Here is a 20726-nt window from a genome sequence, read left to right on the forward strand (position 1 = left end):
AAAACTTTTATTTGATATTTATAATACTTTGAAGATAAATGTATATTTATTTTTTATATAATATCATTTTATATCATTTAAATGTGTTCTCCAATGGATTGTGTGATAGATAGAAGTCTATTCTAATCAATTATATTTCCCGAACATTCTTCTTGCGTTACTCTAAGCTTTACGTCATGAAACGAAGAAAAGAGCGGACTTGCATCATTATTAAAATAACGTCTTTATAGTTAGTTGCCAGGTGACGGCGCCATGGTTGGAGGCACCCAAAGCTCGATTCCGCGACTCCACGCGGGCGTATAAAGTCAGTCCTGCACCGACGAGAGCCGTCAGTACGAAACGACACCTCTGACAGAGGAACTCGGTTCTCGGTCTCCTCCAAGCTGCAACATGTACCTCTTGCTACACTTTGTCTAGCTTTACTTTGAAATAATAACGAAAAAAATAGAGTGAAAAAAGTCCCCCGTGTGCAGCTATTCCGTAAACGTATCACTGCGTATTTGCAATTGCAATATTGATAAACATTGTTTCGCTCATTGATCAATCAGCTGAATTAATTAGCAATAAATTAGCTTATGAACCGAGCACACCTACACACAAGCATTATTTGTTCGAGATTTTTTTTAAATTGTGTAATTAAAGTGCGGTTAATTGAAATGAATCTCATATCACCAAGATGTGATAATAATTTGCTTTGCAAATTCACGAATGGGAGACATATTTTGTGACTGATGTGAGAGTTGATTTTGGCTACCGCGTGTTCGGTTTTAGTGTGTGCTTGTTCTCTGTCAACAGTCGTACGTACAATTTGAACTCGGTGCAACAGGTTAGTCAAGTGGTTGCATCGATCACAACATGATTTTAATATTTTTTAAAATCAAATACAGACGTAAAGAATTTTTTCTAACACTTTAAGCAAAATTAACAAAAAAGAAATATTCTTAGGATTAACAATTATGAAATGCAATTACTTATTTTAAGTTCTAAAAAATGTAAATGTCTCTGTAAAATTTTTAACAGAATGATTTAACATAACAGCAATTAATATAATTTAATTTCACACATAAATCAGATTAAATAAAAATAGCTGACAATGAGTTTATTACTTGATGTAACAGGTTAATCAAGTGATTGTATCGATCACAACTTGATGTTAATATTTTTTTAATCAAATGCAGACGTAAATAAATTTTTCTTAACACTTTAAATAAAATTGACAAAAAATAATATTCTTAGGATTGACAATTATAAAATATGCATTACTTATTTTAAATTATAACTCTGTAAAATATAGTTTAAACAAGAATGATTTAACACGACAGCAATTAATACAATTTTATATATAAATAAGATTAAACAAAATTAGTTGATATTATTAATATAAATTATATATAATAAATTATATTATAAACATTATATGCAACGGTGATTAAACAAAATTTATATTTATTTCGGCAATTAGAGCTTGCATAATACCATCCAGTTTCATTCTTATGATTATCGCGGTTTGCATAATTGCTAACGCAGTAGTTAACGAACCGCAGTCAAAAATGTGTAAAGCTATAATTAGTTAGGTGTCGCACTACTTGTTCGAAAATTACTTCTTGTTCATAATCTTGTTCACAGATACGCCTTTTGCAAACGTGTATTAATAATGCGGTAATGCTGGCGGTTCGATAATCATAAAAATAAACGGTACACCGCGACTTGCGTAAGAAGATTCCCCTTAAATGCTCCATTGCGTCGCGATGCGACGTGTTTTCGCTGCAATAAAGTCAGACGTCTAATAAACAACGATATGTATAGAAAATGTGTATACACGGAAGCGCAAATAATTTCCTAATGAGAGCTTTTATACGTACACGTAAATATGCATATGTTATATTTTCAGCGTATACACATATAAAAGATCTGTTTACTTAGCTTATTACATAGCGATTTAACAATAATAATTATTACATTGCACCAGATTTTAAAAAATTAACATGGTCGCTCATCATTATTTACATTTACATGAAAGCAAAGATTTTCTCTCAATAATTTGATTTTAACGTAACTTTTGACAGAAAAAAAATGAATTTATGACATATAAAATAAATATATTGCCTCGACAAAAGAGTTATTACAATTTTAATTTACACTTTATGTTGCATAAATTATAATGTAATACTGTAAGATATCAATAAAATAGCAACTCTAGTAAAATGAGCTACATGTATCGTACATATATTAATATAATCGCATGAAATTTTTTATTCGAAACAATAATTATCTTCAACATGAGAGTATACACATATTGCAAAAAATTAATAAACTTATTTCGCACAATTATGCATGTGCGCGACTTATTCGTTATCCTGCGCCCGGTCTATGATTTGCTGGCGTTCGCGACATGCATTCAACATGCGCTCTTGGGCCGGTAATAATTGTAAGCTTAATGAGCAATTCGTATGCAATTTAACGATCATATATCGCGCGTGTTAATTTACATTTACTACGCATTTGCACGCGTAAATAATACGCACGTCGCTATCACCGTATCGGAGTGTCAGATCGACAATCTTTTTTCGACTTTATGTGAATGTACGTTTGTCACTTAACAAAACGCAGCGCACTTACGCGACAGCATTGTGCATAGCACAGGCTGCGGTGCATTGAGATTATCGCGGGGAACTATCGCATTTCAGAATATATCCACGACGGATGGAGCACTTGAATGCTGCGTCGGGTTCCGTCTTGCTACAAAAATTAGCCTCGACTCGGCCGCGAATTTATCATGGCCGATTATGCAAGTGCAGTCGCATAATTAGCGACTCCGGCTTTGTCGGTGATTTATCTCGCAATGCTGGCATTAGACTCGCGCGAAAACATTTCTCTCCATTTGGTAAACGATCAAGATTAATTGCGATGCATATCTGAAATTCTCGTAGTCCATTAATTGATTTCCATCGATTGATTTTGATAAAAGAAGATTACGTAAATTTAATTGTAAATTTAATACGTCGAGATGTAAGAGAGAAAAGTTTTATTCGAAGAAAAATTTCACAGGATACTTTTTACCTAAATCTTGAAATATCGAAATGCATAATATGGAAATGCGATGAATAGAGAAATCTTCGATTCCGTGCAATCTGCGGATAATTCTAGCTTCAGGCTACTCCACCTTCGACAGGTCGACGTACGGGTAATATAAGTTCTTGTCTAACGCTCACTAGCAACTGGAGCATGAAAGTATTATACGTGCATATGCACTCACATGCATAAGCCAATCGATGACTTCTCTAATATCCAATTTCCTTCGCCTTGGATAGCCTCTCTAGCGTCACGCCGTAACATTTGGTTTGAATGTCAAATCAATCGCTTAAGTGCAAACAAGTCATAACGATAATTAAGTCGCGAGCTATTAATTAAATCAATGGCTAGTAAGATTCGACTACATTAATCATCGTAATCTAAAGTTATGAATCTCTATAGGTACCAGTTTACATTGCTTAAATGTAAAAATAAAATATATGTATTTCTAATTAGATACAACACATAAAACACCAACAGATAATTATTTTTTTAGATTATAAAAAGTAAAAAAATAATTACATTAAATAATTACATAAAAAGATACAATTGCAACTTATAACAGTGTAATTAATATTGGATACCGATTATTACATACACACTTTATATAGTAAAATTATTTCAAATGCAAAAATTCCTATATTTATGCAAAAATTTATATAGTGTAGTAAGTGTATTCATATTATTTGATATATTCTATTATAAATTATGTTAACGAGAATATTTAATATTCGATTAACATTTAATTTTTTTTTGAATTAGGAAATTGCATTATTTTTAAAAAAATTTCGGCCAGTTTCTTAAAGTATTTAAAACGTTATTTTGATTTAATTTTTATAAGAAAAGTGTGACATAAAAAAATAAGAGATACGAATAGAAAATAATTGTTAATAAATTCGAGAAAGGTGTATGTAAAGTAATAAACTCGTTACTTAAGAGATGTCTTGTTGAACGTTTATACAAAGCTGAATTTATCATAAAGGTTCAATAAAGGTCTCGTAAAATTATGAATCTCGTCGGAACTTTATGAAGACGATGATGTAATTGCATTCCATGCTATTTATGTCAGTATTCGCCGGGTTTTATCTTTGGAATGTTACTATGATAATGTTTTTATCATCACCGTTCGCAAAATATCGCGGAAATGATGCTAAAGATTCAATAATACCGGATTATATGGTAATCGCGCGGAAAGATATGTAAAATTTATTTATATTAAAAGATAGTATTACGAAAGAATTCCTCGAGTTCACTTAAAAAACATTTAAAAATTTTTAGTATTTAAATATTGCGGTTAAAGAGACAAGACGAAAATTACTTTAATCATTTGTCTTTAATTAACTAATTAATATTATCTTTAAATAAACATTATTGTGCTAAAAATTAATTATAATGTAATTAATTCGAATAAAAAAAAATAATAGAAAAATGTTTAATGTTCTAAATTATTAAAAGTGTATACCACCGAAAAAAAATATATATCTATATTAATACATATATAAATATATTAATACTAATGTGTGTCTAAATATTTATTATACATAATATTATAACAAATTTTGATTTTATACACAGAGAGAATTTTCTCTTAGAATTTAGCCTGAAAATCATGGTAATTGTGGGACAATATGGAATAGTATGGAAAGAATTTTATGAGAATTTCTCTGATTAATATTTATCACAATAAAAAATAATAATATTTATCACAATAAAATATAAAATATGTTTGATTAATTTTACTAAACTATATAATACATATTTTATATTTTATTGTGATAGATATTATTATTTTTTATTGTGATAAATATTAATCAGAGAAATTCTCATAAAATTATTTCCATATCATATTGTTCCGCGATTACCATGATTTTCAGAGTAAATTCTAAGAGAAAATTTTCTCTGTGTATAAAAAATTAAATATTTAAATAGGAAGTCACGCAGAAGAGTCAATGAAAGAAAAATTCTTTGACGATTTACAAATCTCTGTCGCTGATCAAAGAAAAACTTAATCGACAGAGAAATTAATTGACATCGCAACGTGCAAGTGAAAAATGACATAGAGATCAGACGGACGTAGTGTGAGGCGGACAGTGTGTGCCATCCACCGGAAACTGCAGCGGAGATGCGTCAACAGTGAGACCGACAGGAAGAGAAAGAGAGTGAGCGAAAATCCCTCAAGATGCATCTACTCATCTTTCCCTTTTTGCTGCTATCTTTAACGGTAAGGCATAAGCGCAGCGCGCGACTAACATATTGACGTGTGATTTATCGCGCCATTAACACGGCCAGCCGGCCGCAGCCCCAATGTCAAACTCGTACGTCAAACGTGGGCGAAATTGTTCTTAAATATGTTCCGGCATATGTCACGAACATTGCGCTGCCGGTCCTAACCACTGAGCTCGATCACGTAATTTTCCTTCAGGATCGGGAAAATAAAGGATGAAAATTTTCACACCATTGACGTGAAATGGCATGTAAATTCCATTAGATAAGATTGACATGAGACTAAAAGTAAAGAGTGAAAGGCGAAATAATTTATTACATGACCGATACTTTAACCAACTGTAATCTTTGCTATCATATTAATTAAGATTCATTTATAATAATTTTTCTATATTTCTCTTGTTAGTAATTAGCTTTGATAAATGTAAGACATGTTTTATATATATATATATATATATATATATATATATATAAAACATGTCTTACATTTATCAAAGCTAATTACTAACAAGAGAAATATAGAAAAATTATTATAAATGAATCTTATGTTAAAAATATATATATATATATATATATATATATATATAATAATATTTAAAATCTACAAAAGAGAATTCAAATAAGTTTGTAAAAATTTCTCAAAATTTATCAATTTCGAAGACATTAAATTGAATTGTTTCTCTATTATCTTTTTTGGTCCGTGACCTTTTTTCAATCGACGATGAGAGACTCTCGTCGACGATGAAAGACGCTCGGCCTCTACGAGGTAATAAAAAAAAAGTGTCACGGCGACAGATTCTTCGTCCCATGTTGATAAGAGTCTTTCATAAGAGAGAGAGAGAGAACATAGCTTTATCTATATACATGGCGGAAATTCTCCGAAAATGCGCGCATATATTTTCGACGGAGGTTAATGCACCGATGCGTAGTTAATGTCATTGGATATGGTAGCTAGAATAAATTTCTGAGAAACTTGTAAAATAGAATCTGTGTAAGATAAATAAAATATAATATTAAATAAAATAGTAAATTATATGAGAGAGATAAAATTTTTAGAATAATTAAAATAACTAACAATGACGACACATTTTATGAATAAAAAATTAAAATTATTTCTTAGCTCATTTTGACGCTGCAAATAAGTTTTAACGCTAATTATTTATAAATTTTATATATACTAAGTTTTTTAATTAAATTTATATAGAGCATGAAAAAGTCTTTTTCTCATTATTCATGCATTATCCGTCATTGCATATGAAAATTTCCGGTTGTTAGATTCAGATCACATGACGTGATGGTGCTTATGCTACACATCGATTAATCACGTTCAGGTCAATGAAAAACGCAGCGTGACGAGGATAATTTTGCCTAAAGAAAAAAATCGAAAGTATTACTTTGCTTTTCATAAAAAGTGCAAAGGTATCGCAGGATGTTAATTGGAACACACGATCAACCTTGTATACTAACGGCATCATAATATTACCTCGACTAGACCAATCACAGCTCGTGCGTGAAACACTGTTTTATTAGCATAATTCAAACGCTAGTGACGCTTAATTAAGGATAATTTAAGGACGCGCGAGGATTATTCCTTCCGTGAGAATGAGCGGCGACATGCAAAGACGACGAAATTAATCGGACTTCCAGGTAATATTCGCACAATCGAGTTTCGGCGTCTCTGATGTAAAGTTATGTTTGAATAGCTAGTATGTTTCGAATATGTTTGAGAAGGAAGTCTCGCTTAACGCATTCTTGTGGCTAAGTGTTGTCGGCAGCACGTATTTTTAGAATGGCAGAATAATATAATCGAAGCAGAGAGAATGTGCAACTTCCTGCCATATGATTCGAACTCGGACCATGAATCTTAATCGTTAAGAATTTGTCAACAAACATAAATTTTACAATTTCTATAAATATTTCTTTTATTACCTCTCAATATTAATGTTTTGTGGCCTTTATTCTTTGCGCAAGAAATTCCTCTTATAATACATATGATGATAGAGAACTTTTTTAAGCTATAATTTTTTTTTAATGTAAAAAATTTGAAGATAAAAGTCACAGATTGGCAGAGCAAATTCCCATTCTTTACTCTCCTTGTAAAATGTTTTATGCAAATTTTAATCGCTACCATATGTCTTTGTAACATTATGAGCGCGAGATGAAAACTAAGATGTAATACATATAGAAAGTGAATAATATACGTGTTGCAGATCTGATAAACAATGTCCGCCGAGCAGTGAAAAGATTCTGCGGGTGACCACTGTTTTATTTTTCTACTGCCGACAAGATTACAGCTTTCACTCGCTTGAACGTATTTGACATGTTTATGTCGCGACTATTCGTCTTCATTATTGTGAGAACGTGGCGCCAGAAGTTGCTCCGATCGTTCCAGTATGCTCTCATCTCACAAAATCGCGACGACGTCTTTATTTTCTGTATATTCGTTTCGTTTAATAGCTCGTGAGATTTCTCGTCGGATCGAGAGCGGAACCGAATTTCCTCAGCTGACTCTATCCAGAAGACACATATCGTCAGCCAGCTTCTTTGTCGCTGTCTTCGCGTCGAAATATTTTATATGCTCGACGTTTAAGTGTTTGTAGTTTTAGCAAACTTTGTTAATCTGCGCAGAAAAGATAAATGGCAAGCTCTATTATTCAAAGTACTTCACAGAAGTCATCATGACACTCGTGACACAATACATTGCGAAAATAACCGAGCGTATTTTCCATTCCGACTTGAAAGGAACAAACGCAATAAATATCCTCTATGTTGCGAACATTAAAATATCCGTGTCACGTTTCACATCGAAGTAACGACATTTAGGATTTGATGAAATCCATGCAAATATATTTTTTACTAAAAAATTTTATCAGGTTTTATCGTGTTTTAAACTCAAATACCGAAAATATTAATATCATTGTAATTTTTTATTAATTAATCAGTGATTTACCTATATGATAATTATATAAATCAGAAACAAAGAAAGCATTCTCAAAAGAATTTTAACGTTTGACCCAATAGCGGATCTATAAAAAAAGCGTCGCGGTGTATAAAACGCAGCGGGTTCGTCATTATGCGCCGCATTTAGGGCGATGGGGATTTAACGGCTTGAGTGGCCACGAAAATAACACACTGAAAATAAGCGCTAAGCAGAGATTCAACGTTGAATATCATCGTGAGGCGATCGGCTCAACGCCGTCGATCTTGATTATCGTAAAAAGGGGAGAGATGCACCGAGATGCTGTCTCACAGATTTATTCAATCTTTCTCTTGTGGCGGTGACATTACGCATAATCCAGCTAAGCCGGTGCTTAGAAAGTGCATTCGTTTTCCTAGATCGCGTTTCTACATGCATTGTTCGTCGGTATAAATACAGATAAATATTAAAAAAAAAAAAGAAGAAATACATTATACATTTATTAAATTTAATGAAATAAAATGAAATTAAATTAATGAGTTAAACGTATAACATGAGACAGTAATTAAATGAGAGGAACGACACATGCGCTTGATGTAATCTCAGAGGGAACCGAGGAGATCCTTCAGTCACCCCCCAAAGATGGTTCCCTCTTAATCGCGTATTCATTCGTTTCTCTACGGTACACGGAGTGTACATACGCGTTATTTTATCGCAGTGTAAACACCTGATGTGGCCAGACGAGGAAGCTACACGTTCGCAGGCTCGACAGAATTATGGCTCGTACATTATTATTTACGATGAGATTCAATATTTTGTTATTAGCTAAGATGAAGTTGTTTCACTTGAACGCAACAGTTTCGTTTCACAAAGAAGCATTTATCAGTGATATATTTATGATGCTCGATCTAAATTTAATTTTCTAACGGCTGCGTATATATAAATTCTATTTGACATAAAGACTAGATTTAATTGGATCTAATATTTTTTTTAATTGTAAAGTTCGAACAATAAATTATCGCTTCTTATTTTCTTGAGAAAGTTGCGCTAAAAGATGCATGATACTCGAGAAATTATTTTGATCCCGTAGCTTACATAATCGTAAAAGTCGTACCCATTAGTTCTTCGACTGGTTCCTCTAAACCAGAGGAACATTTATAATCCGTTTATTTATACCATTTTTTCGATAGTCCTGAAATCTCTTTCTCTTTCGCGGTTTGAGCGTCGAACGTTTTACGCCACTGTGTACACTCATTGTTCGCCGTCGATTTATAAATTTGCTCTCATGCGATATTCATACAATTAACATCGCGCGATCGCACGTACACAAACGGCAAGCAAGTTGACATTCATCCCGAGTTAATCCAATTGGAGAGAGGAGTGTCAGTTTGGGCGCGGCTTGATGTGCAGTTTGCGCCGATTAGACCTGGTTGAAAATGAATGACCAGACTCGATCGAGCCCCGTCACTCTTTCAGAATGATCCCCGACGTGTAAACTGTCGAATTATGATGTTGCAATTATTTTTTACATACTGAGCAACAACTATATTCCTAAAGAAAATTGGGTGAATATAAATACCCTTTCTTTGATACTCTTTACGATTTTTATTTATATGTTTTAATTTTATTCTTAAATCTTTATAATTTGTAAATTAATTATACATCTTTATTGTTAATTAAAATAAAAGAATGTAATATATTAAGTACTCAATATTAATTTATATTTTAAAGTTTCTATTATTAATTTTAGAAATAATTAACAATTTTATTACATTTCAGAAATTTAATAAAATTTCATAATTATTAAACAGAATCATTTGTAATAGGATTATAAAACAGTGTGAAAATAATTTGCCAGAGCAATGCTTGGAGGGACAAGGGGAAAGAAATGATTTATTGCAGATACTAGCAATCGAAGAAGCTTGTGGTAGATTAAAAGAAACTAGCATAGAGACCGGTATGTGCTACGAATAGAACCACGTGGCCACATACAGACCATGATAATACTTTAATCGCGATTCAGGTCGAATTGCGCATCTTGCATCTCCAACCATCGTTTGATAGTTTAATTAACCTTGATGATTTTACGCGGCGATCTGGCAAGGAAGCAAAAACATTCCATCGTTTCGATGTTATAGATCTTGCTTTCAAGCTATTTTAGTGTCCTCATGCATAAGGTGTTCTAAAAAAATGAATGTAATAAATAAAATTTTAATTTAAATTTTACCTCGTCTTTTTTTATAGAAAGTATATATTTCTTGAAAATATTTTATTTAAATTTTATTTTCACATGCTGCATTGTTTGTTCTAATTGCATTTTGTAACACATTAATTTTTTTATTATAAAATACGTCACTTCCAAGATAGACAACTCACGATTGGTATTTATTTTTGTAAAATGTATAAATATGTAAAATACTCGTCTGCGTCGGAGAAAAAAAAGATAACACGAAATTATGATTGTCACGACGTCTTTGTTTCGATTGAATTCTGTCTGCCTGCATTCTGTCACATCATCCAAACAAAGTCGCGCGACACTGTTAAAAATAAACAGAGAGAGTCACGATTAAAGTGTTACAATCGGAAATTAAAATATAGGAGATAAGAACTATGTCGTTTAAAAAAATATTTGACAGCCATTAACGATTTTTTATCGTATTGTTTTTGCAAAATTTTTGCATTATTTTCGCGGCTTTGTCACGCTTTGTTGTAATCGAGATACTTATCGAGCATACAAGCGCATCGCCTGTCTGCATCGGTCATCTGCCTGCGGGTGTGCCATTTCCTATTAATTCATTTCGCAGATTCGCATCAGCGCGGTGGTTCGCGTTCTCTGACGTTCACCGATGCAGCTTTTGACATCTGGAAAAATAGAAGTGCAACCAGAAACGTCATTCATCGCCCACGATTCGTTCAACAAACTGTTCAGACTTTGATCTTGAGCGCTAAAACACCGATTTAATTTCAGTTCCGTGAAATCGCATAATTTATTATCATTTGTGTGAATTTCTAATGCGCGCTATCACCGATTGTTTCAGAGTGGCGTGAAATTTGGCAGCGGTCATCTAATAGACGGAATTTTCACGGAACCGACTTTGGAACCGGGATACAATTTGGTAGCGGTGATCCCACGTGGCGCCTTGGCATTGAACGTGACCGAACTCCGTCACACGCAGAACTATCTTGGTAAGAGAAATGGGAATTTGTGACTACTCATTATAAGATATGTAAATTAAAATAGAGCTTATTAACTATTTTTGTTCGATTTTATGTTGCATTTTCTACTACATGTTTATACATTTTAAGCGTACATATGTTTGCGTACTTTACATTTATTTAAGTAAGATGTTCTTTAATCTATAAGTTTACTATGAATATATTTTACTTTTTAATACTTATATTCGTATAAAATATTTTTTTATCATTATATGATTATATATATACGGATTTATTTAGGTACTTTGACGTTTCTAGTTATATTCTAAAGTCGCGACATTATAAAATGTATAATTTTCTTTTATGAAAAGTAAGGTAAGAAAGAAGTTGACGGTAATTGCTTTATTATTGCGAGATATAAATTGATATTTGTGCATATGCAACTTTGTATATTTTGCAATGTAAATTAAACGTTACATGACCACAGGACGTGACTAGCGGGAGATTCTTTTTATTAACGTGTCCATCAAGATTCTATCAAGATTCTAACATTAATTGCGCGATTGGCGCCAGATAAAATAATTCAGTGAAGTATCGTTATGGATTTCGTGGAAATCGCAGGCAACCGGTTGCGAGGAATGCATTTCCACCTACCGGTGATTTCTCACCGTTTATGCACTGTTTACGGTAACCCGTTTATATGGCGTGGTCGTTAAACATCTAACCGCGCCCGACGATTAAAATCATCGACGATCCGCGCGAATGATTACATACAAAAATTAATTTAACAACAGATATCTTGCTTATGCAATCGAAAATGATTGGAGACGCGATTGAAAATAATACTACTGACTCCGATAAAATTACGAAATTATTATTTAGATTTGCATTGAAAAAAAATAATGAGAAGCTATAAAAAGTTTAAGTATTATTGGAAATAAATGCAAATATTAAATCAAATTAAATGGCATCAGGTTAAGCATTCGATTAGTCATCTGCGCCAGGTGTCTCGGTAATTCCTGAAAAAAAAAATCTTGAAGAATAATAGCTTCTCATAAAACAAGATATATCACAAATGTCGTTATTAATGGTTATGACTATTGAATTTGCGAAAACAAATCGATTCGTTTTCTCTTCAGTATGATGTGCGTAAAATAAGGCGTTAAAACACTTTATGTAACTAACCATGCAAATTTCATGTTATATGACAGTCCTTGATTCTTCAAAAATTATACTTTTTGAAGGACTTAATAAATCACAAGATTTTATTTTTATATCAATAAAAAATTAATTGCAAGCTATCTTTATTAATTTAATTTATATTAGATATAATCTATTTTTTTTTAACTTTTTAGAAGATTTCAAAAGTGTTACATACTAATAGAAAAAACTAACAATAAATAATATCATCAATTAATAAAAAGAGTAAACAATATTAAAAAGACTTAATCATGTTAAAAGCAGCAAGTGATAAAAAATAAAAAAGGGTATATAACAATTAATAGAAAAAGGAAATAAATTTAAAAAATATTGAAGTAACAATAATCTAAATTTAATAATGTTCACAATACGGCGTCATTCTTTAACAAACTTGTCATCTAACGTTTACAATGCGATTAGAAATCAAACTTTGATTTATTGCATCTGAAGGTAATCATCATTACCGCCTTCAATACCTTTCAAATTTATTCATCGCTCGATCAGAGCAACATAATGGCTATGCCTTTCACAGGATGCGAACATAACAGATCGTAATCGATGCGTCTCCTATGCAATGATCGGGTCGTCGATAACCAAATGAATCGCCCGCGGCGTGATTAGTCGCGATCGTTAACAATACTGTCGGAACATTCATTACCGCCGACGCGATTGCACCTCCCATTATCCTCACTTAATTTGCAAAGATGTATGACTCGAGAGAAGTGGATAGGAAATCACTCCGTGTGAAACTAAATCCATATAGTCTTTCAGAATTAAAAAAATAAATATAAAAATATAAATATAAAATGTTTTTTACATAAGATACATACAGGGATGGTCCTCGTCGTCATAATTAAGGCGCTTACGATAATCTGATAAAAAAATCATGAACAGAAATTTATCAGTTTCTAATTGGCAACAAATTGCAATAATAAAAATTAGCCGAACATTTTTTGTTTGATAAAAAAGCAAGATCACCTTGACTTTTTTAAATGAAACCACCGTGTTTCTTTTTTTACAGTAATGTAGAGGGCTGCAAAAGTGAATAAACACAACTCAACAAACTATTTTAAATTTGTTAAAGCGTACTTCTTCGCTGATATCCATATTTGATAAAATAAATTTTTCTGATAAAAATCTCAAGACTCGAAATAAATTTAAAGACCAAAGATAAGATTCTGGAAATTGAATTGTGGATTTCTTTAATCTATTCATTTTCTGCGCGTTCGACGTAAAGCAACGTAATCTAATCAGTCGCGGTGTTCTCATAAGTGGAACGGGACCCGCTGTTCTGCTAAATTAGATGCACCGGTCCATACCACGTGGATTACATAAATCGCCCGCGACCGTAAACCCGCTCATAAACGACCACCATTGTGCGCGTAAGTCTCGCTTTAAACGATCGTGATTGCCGGCTTTAGCATGATACGTGTCAATCGACGTGTCGAGATCATCGCTGTTCTATGAATAGAAGTAGTAGATTATTTGCGAATAAATGCGGTCATATCGCGATTTTTTATAACTAGCTTAATATATTTTGCAACATGTTTCTAAGCAGTAACTGTAACCGTATTTTGTCAAAAGAATCGTGTTAGAAATAAATTTTAATATGATGCAAGACAATAGATTATTACTTTTCGACGAATATTATTAATTCGAGAGATATAATTAAATTATATATTATCTATACATATATCTTTCTTAGCGTTGCAACACTTTAATGTGCTTCTTTCAATTTTAATAAAAGAATATAACAAAGTATATAATAAATTTGCAGCGATTAGATTGCATGATGGCAGTTACTTGTTGAATGGGAATTATACTATCAACTGGTCCGGTGAGTACAAGGCAGCTGGAACAACGTTTATCTACCTACGTCAGGGTTCTCAGAATTTAGAGAGTTTTTCTGCCGCCGGACCACTACAGGAACCTATAGATGTTATGGTAAGTAATAATACGAACAAGGATATTAATAAATCATATAAATTTAACTTTTATATGAATGCACACATATACGAAGAAAGAGGCAATCTTTACCGTCTTATGAGATATTATATAATAGGTATAATAAATGCATATGTATCTAAGTAGAAAAATAATCTAATTAGAGTAGAGTAAATTATGTATTTATATGCGACAAATATCATCGAATTATTTACAAAAGAAAATTGAAAATATTATGTGTAAAATATGCTCAACTTATAGTAATTTTGTGGAATATTTTGCGTCCTTCGGCTAAATTGCAGATATCGTTGTCGTGATTGTCATAATGGCGTTTTACGAGTAGCGATATAGTACATTGTTGTGCTCGGACAATCGTGGGCGTTAATGGGTTCAACCGTGTTCTACTTAACTCTTTCACCGCTGAGTTTCCACCACATATTGACATAAATTATATAGACTCCATATTTGCTGGAGTTATATTACTTATTCTTCTCTACTTTTGGATATAACATTAAAATTCAACAATTAAGCAATTATATAATTACGAATAATGATATCTATATACATAAAAATAATTAAGCCTTCGATTATCATTCTATAGGTTTTATATCAAGAACCAAACCCTGGTATTGTTTATCGATACGTGATTCCTGGAAATACGAATTTACCGAGAAATCATCTCGCGCATAACACAGGTATTTTAATATAATATACGCACATTATAATATAAACTTTAAGAGAAAAGTAATTCTTTGATATTCTCTGACTATCAAATATTTTATCCCTAAAAAGAATGTTTCTATTTTTTTTTTACTTTACTTGAATTCTTATATGTTTAAGCTTACTTTACATAAAGCTGAGAAAATTTAATGAAAAGATTTTCAGCATTACTTTTTTTCTCAAAGTAACAAATATTAAAAATTAATTTAAATTCTTAAAAAATTATATATTTACAGTTTCAAATAAAGGCATCGAGCCTGGTTTAAAAACTAGAAGGTAAGAAACATTTCTGATAACTTCTAATATACATTTAATCAATCTGGGGTTTTACACAAATGGACTAGTTTACGTTTTAATATAATTGTATCTAAAATTTTACATCTAATAGTTAATAATGCGCGCGGTATATATTCTTTTTCGTGGTGGATTAAGAGAATCAAATTTTAGAGGCGAGAATGGACCTGCATTGAGCAATGTAACATCTCCATATTTACCTCGGCGTTACAAGAAAAGAAAATTTGCTTGGAAGGCGATTGGTTACAGCGATTGCAGCAAATTATGCGGCGGAGGTAAACAAGAACTGGCTAATAATTAGTTTGTTTAATAGCGATTTATGCACATTTGCGGATACAAAGGACCTCTGTGTGTTACTTAAGGTGTTCAGACACTCAGACATGTGTGTATCAAAGAGCACACGCAGCAGCAGGTGCCGGAGAAGAGATGTCATGCGTTAGAAAAGCCACGGGAAGTTCGTCTCAGGTGCAACACTAGGCCATGCCCGCCCAGGTGAGCCAATTTTAGTTTACATTCCGTGTAATTAGTGTATATTACACACGTAAATTACGTAAAGATATTAAATAATCATGGATACAAATAATACAAATTTGGAATAAATGTGATTATATTTGTATTCTATTAAGCTTATAGAATATATACACTTTTATTGAAAAATTCTTAATTGTATTTGCAATGGATAATATTTAATAAAAGACAAAGTTACATTTAAAAAATATATTATAACATCGCAGACAGATTTTAACTTAATTATCAATCTCTTTAATTTTCTTTGAAAATGATATAAAACTGTATATTTAAAAGATGGCGCGGCGGACCATGGAGTGATTGTTCTACTTCCTGCGGTTCCGGAGTTCGCACTCGGGAACTCGAGTGCATTCAGGAAGTGAAACCTTCGTTAACGATGAGAATTGCCGATGGTGCTTGCACGGAATCGAGAGATTTGCCGACGAGCGAAGTGTGTGAGATGCCAGCGTGCGAAGAGATCAAGCAGACATCGACGCAGACGTCTTCTCAATCATCATCACCGCGATGGACTGTCGGCGATTGGTCCCAGGTAATCTTATCCTAGGTTTACTTATTTCATTGTCAGTGAAACGAGTCAATTCGTATCAATATATATTATACAGCTATTTATAGTCACACTAATATTATTACTTAATGCGTCACTTACAGCCCTATTACTTTTATTTAAAACATTTTTTTTCAAAAAGCATTTGTTTTCAAGATATTTGCCTGTTAAAATTAAAACGACTCACCTTATATATGAAAAAACATCTTCGCCCCACATATTTTATTTTGAAGTTAAATTACAAAGTAAAACATTTTGCGCGCGTGTTTCGACTGAAATGTTTTTTCTTCTTAGACATTAAATTATTAAAGAAACCGTGATGTTCAAATATGATATATTTCGATAGTATATTGTCTCCAGATTACTGTTGTACCAAAAATATAGGAGCCTACACACTTTTTTAATTAATATACATAAAACAATTCTGCGCCGTATAGAGTCCTGCAGATAATATGCAATCGAAATATGTTAATAAAAATTTTTTGGCACGTTTTAAAATATTAGGTATCATGAAATTATCGCCACGGACCCCATACTGTATATATATATATATATATTAATATAGTAAATTAATATAATAAAAATATAAGTATAAGATACACTGGAAATTATACTCATTACGCATTCAAGGAGTTAAGTTTAGATTAAGTCAGACATAGGACGAAATGATGAGATAATTTCGTTGCACGAAAATAATTAGGCGAAATTCTTTATATCTATATAATATATACAATATGTATGTATAAGATACACTGGAAATTATACTCATTACGCATTCAAGGAGTTAAGTTTAGATTAAGTCAGACATAGGACGAAATGATGAGATAATTTCGTTGCACGAAAATAATTAGGCGAAATTCTTTATATCTATATAATATATACAATATGTATGTATAAGATACACTGGAAATTATACTCATTACGCATTCAAGGAGTTAAGTTTAGATTAAGTCAGACATAGGACGAAATGATGAGATAATTTCGTTGCACGAAAATAATTAGGCGAAATTCTTTATATCTATATAATATATACAATATGTATGTATAAGACACATTGTAAATTATACTCATTACGCATTCAAGGAGTTAAGTATAGATTAAGTCAGACATAGGACGAAATGATGAAATAATTTCGTTTCACGAAAATAATTAGGCGAGAAATTCTTTATATCTATATAATATATATATATATATATAATATATATATTATATATATATATATTAAAATAATTATATATATATACATATATACATATATATATTAAAACAATATATATATATAAATAAATAAAGAAAAACATTAAAGAGCTATCGACGTCGTTGATCCTGGAATAAAAGCTAATCATGAAACTAAAAGTATTAAAATAATTTTGCAAAACTTCCCCCATTATCGAGGTCAGGTAGTGCTCTGCCATAAACATAAAATAATAAATACAAGTCAAAAATAATAAAAAAAATAACACGCACTTTATATATCGTAATTTTATTATGCGCAAAGTAAGCATGTAAATAGATTAAGTAGTACGAGTCAACGATTTCTCATTATATTCAGCTTTCTCGTCGCGCAATCACTCAGCAATTAGTATAAAATCATTAATACGAACCAAAAAGAATAAAAAATAACATGCACTTTATATATCATAATTTTATTATGCGCAAAGTAAGAATGTAGATAGATTAAGTAGTACGAATCAACAATTTCTCACTACGTTTAGCCTTTTTGTCGCACAGTTATTTAATCATTATCATAAAATCATAAATGCGAGTCAAAAACAATAAAAAATAACACGCACTTTATATAGTGTTAAATTAATTTTTTATTTTTATTTTACATCAAATTTTTATATTCTGAAAACATTTTTTTTTAATTACCGTTATATATAATATATAACATAAGCCAATAAATAGCACACTTGTAACATGTGCTTTATTTTAATATTTATTTTAGTTTATTTAAATTGTATTATATAGAAAAATATATATCTCAATTAATTAAATATAATTATTTTGTCATTTGTTTCAAAGTGCTCCACGTCTTGCAGCATAGGGACAAGAACGAGAGTCGTAACTTGCATTACTCATGATGCTCCGTGTGATCTTTCGGAAAAGCCTGAAACGCATGAAATCTGCGACTTAGGACCGTGTTTAGCGAAATCAACACCCTTAAGCATCGTCTCCGCGAATCTTCAAAGTCCACAGTGGTTATTTACCGAATGGTCTGACCAGGTAATCTGTTACTACTCAAAAAATATTTGAGAATTAAATGTCATCTTAATAAAAATATACATACGATTAATTCAATATTAACATGCAATTATTTATAAAATTTTTAGGCAGTGTAATAATTTAAATTTTTTTATCCTTTTCCGTCAATTTGCTACAGAACATATAAATTAAATTTATATAAGTAATAATTTATGTTCTATAGTCAACTGATGGAAAAAGATGTACAAAAATTTAAATTATTGCATTGTCTAAAAATATTATTTAGAATAATGCAGACTGAGCGAATATCGATTTCTACAACCTAAAATTATTGATTTCAGTGCTCGGCAGAATGTGGAACAGGAGTTCAAACTAGAAGGGTTCTCTGCGAAATAGGCTCTGACAAAGAGTACTGTGATGAATCTAATCAACCTGAAATTTCCAGAGATTGCGCAAGTAACAGAACTTGCAGCGGTCAATGGTTCACAGGACCGTGGACGAAGGTCAGACTTAAACATAATCATCTAATAACTTTATAAAAAATTAATTTTAAACCAAAATTTATGTGTTAAAAAATAATTGTTATACATATACATCTTTCCTCTCATTTTCTATTTTTCTAATTATTACAATATAGAAATAATTTAATAATTATTTGATTTTATACTCTTTAGTGTTCCTCAAGCTGTGACTTGGGTGAGCAAGTTAGAGATGTGGTTTGTGTTACAAGTCTTCAAGGCTCTCTACGTGTCGTTCTAGACATGAATTGTCCTGCGAACAAGCCGGAAACTAGGAAACCTTGCAGAGAACGTCCTTGCGTATCTACTTGGTTTATATCTGATTGGACGGCGGTAAATTTTATTATCTGCTTACACTTTTCGCGTCAAAATTAAAATCTCAAATACTCTAACATGTATATGTTTTCGGCAGATTTATTAAGAAATTATAGTCACTTTTATAGTAATTTTATAATCTGTTTATAGTGTTCACGATCCTGTGGTAAAGGTATTCAAAAACGAGAAGTGCGATGCTTAAATCCGGACGGCCAATTACCAGAACCTCATCAGATTCACTGTCGAGAGGACGATCGACCGATATCTCGAAGGACGTGCAATGATTATCCCTGCAAGGACGATCTACGCGTGTCTGAAAATTCTCACAAGGTTCTGCAAATTCAGGATGATCCTGAAATAACGAATGGTAAAACGATTTCTTCTTCCTCTCCCCTGTCTCTTATTAAGATTACGATGCAAATAATTTATATGCAGATATTAAATATTATACAATGATCATCTTATATAAATATTCTGTAAAACTGCTGTAGAGAGTTCACAAAATCTTCTGAGAAAAAGTTAATAGTCTTATGTATTTTATTTTATTCATTTCAGGTGTTGAGAACAATCCACTTTGCAAGGATAAAATAGCTAACTGTAATTTAGTCACGCAAGCTCGGCTCTGCTCTTATCAATTTTATCAAGAGTCTTGCTGTCTATCGTGTTCCCGAACCAAGCAAGATTTGGAGTAGAAAGTCGACAATCATGTTTTATGATGACGCTTCAATGCAAAAATCTGCCTTTAGTAGTATTTTCTGTTAATATATCATCAATTATAAAACTCGGTTTTCATCGTCTACCAGTACGGATAATTTTTTATGATTTAATAAATGCATCTGTATAGCAAAACTTTTGTACGTTTTATATGCGTTTCTATATGTAGAAATATAGGTATGCATGCTATGCGTGCGCGCAAAAATAATTTAATACGAAGGATAAGTTTCAGTAAGATATTCGATAGAAAAATATGAGAGAGAGACTGATCGCGCGTAATTGCTGATTCGTTTAACGCAGTGATGCAACATTTAAGTCCACTCGTTTCTCGCATAATCATAAATGTATATCGAGCATTAATAAAAATGTTGCGCTT

At 31.7% G+C, this 20726-nt stretch overlaps 1 protein-coding gene across 3 annotated transcripts; it reads left to right on the forward strand.

Annotated features, from left to right (window-relative positions):
• Nucleotides 1-312: 312 nt before the first annotated feature.
• LOC145935101 (thrombospondin type-1 domain-containing protein 4) lies at nucleotides 313-20718 on the forward strand. Of its 3 annotated transcripts, none has more exons than XM_083036185.1 (14): nucleotides 313-889; nucleotides 5002-5293; nucleotides 11251-11398; nucleotides 14346-14512; nucleotides 15114-15207; nucleotides 15469-15508; nucleotides 15680-15801; nucleotides 15889-16018; nucleotides 16331-16583; nucleotides 18624-18824; nucleotides 19145-19306; nucleotides 19478-19654; nucleotides 19787-20003; nucleotides 20192-20718. In XM_083036185.1, exons 2-14 carry the CDS (start codon nucleotides 5252-5254, stop codon nucleotides 20326-20328), a joined length of 1890 nt encoding a protein of 629 aa, XP_082892311.1. In that variant the 5' UTR covers nucleotides 313-889; nucleotides 5002-5251; the 3' UTR covers nucleotides 20329-20718. The 3 variants fall into 3 exon arrangements, with proteins under 3 accessions (XP_082892311.1, XP_082892303.1, XP_082892321.1); XM_083036177.1 differs by having other exon boundaries at nucleotides 313-826; XM_083036195.1 differs by having other exon boundaries at nucleotides 313-826; nucleotides 5089-5293.
• The last annotated feature ends 8 nt before the right edge of the window (nucleotides 20719-20726 follow it).

The sequence above is a fragment of the Prenolepis imparis genome, unplaced genomic scaffold, assembly GCF_030444845.1.
Source record: "Prenolepis imparis isolate NDT839.2.m4 unplaced genomic scaffold, iyPreImpa1.0 SCAF_1, whole genome shotgun sequence".
Taxonomy (NCBI): domain Eukaryota; kingdom Metazoa; phylum Arthropoda; class Insecta; order Hymenoptera; family Formicidae; genus Prenolepis; species Prenolepis imparis.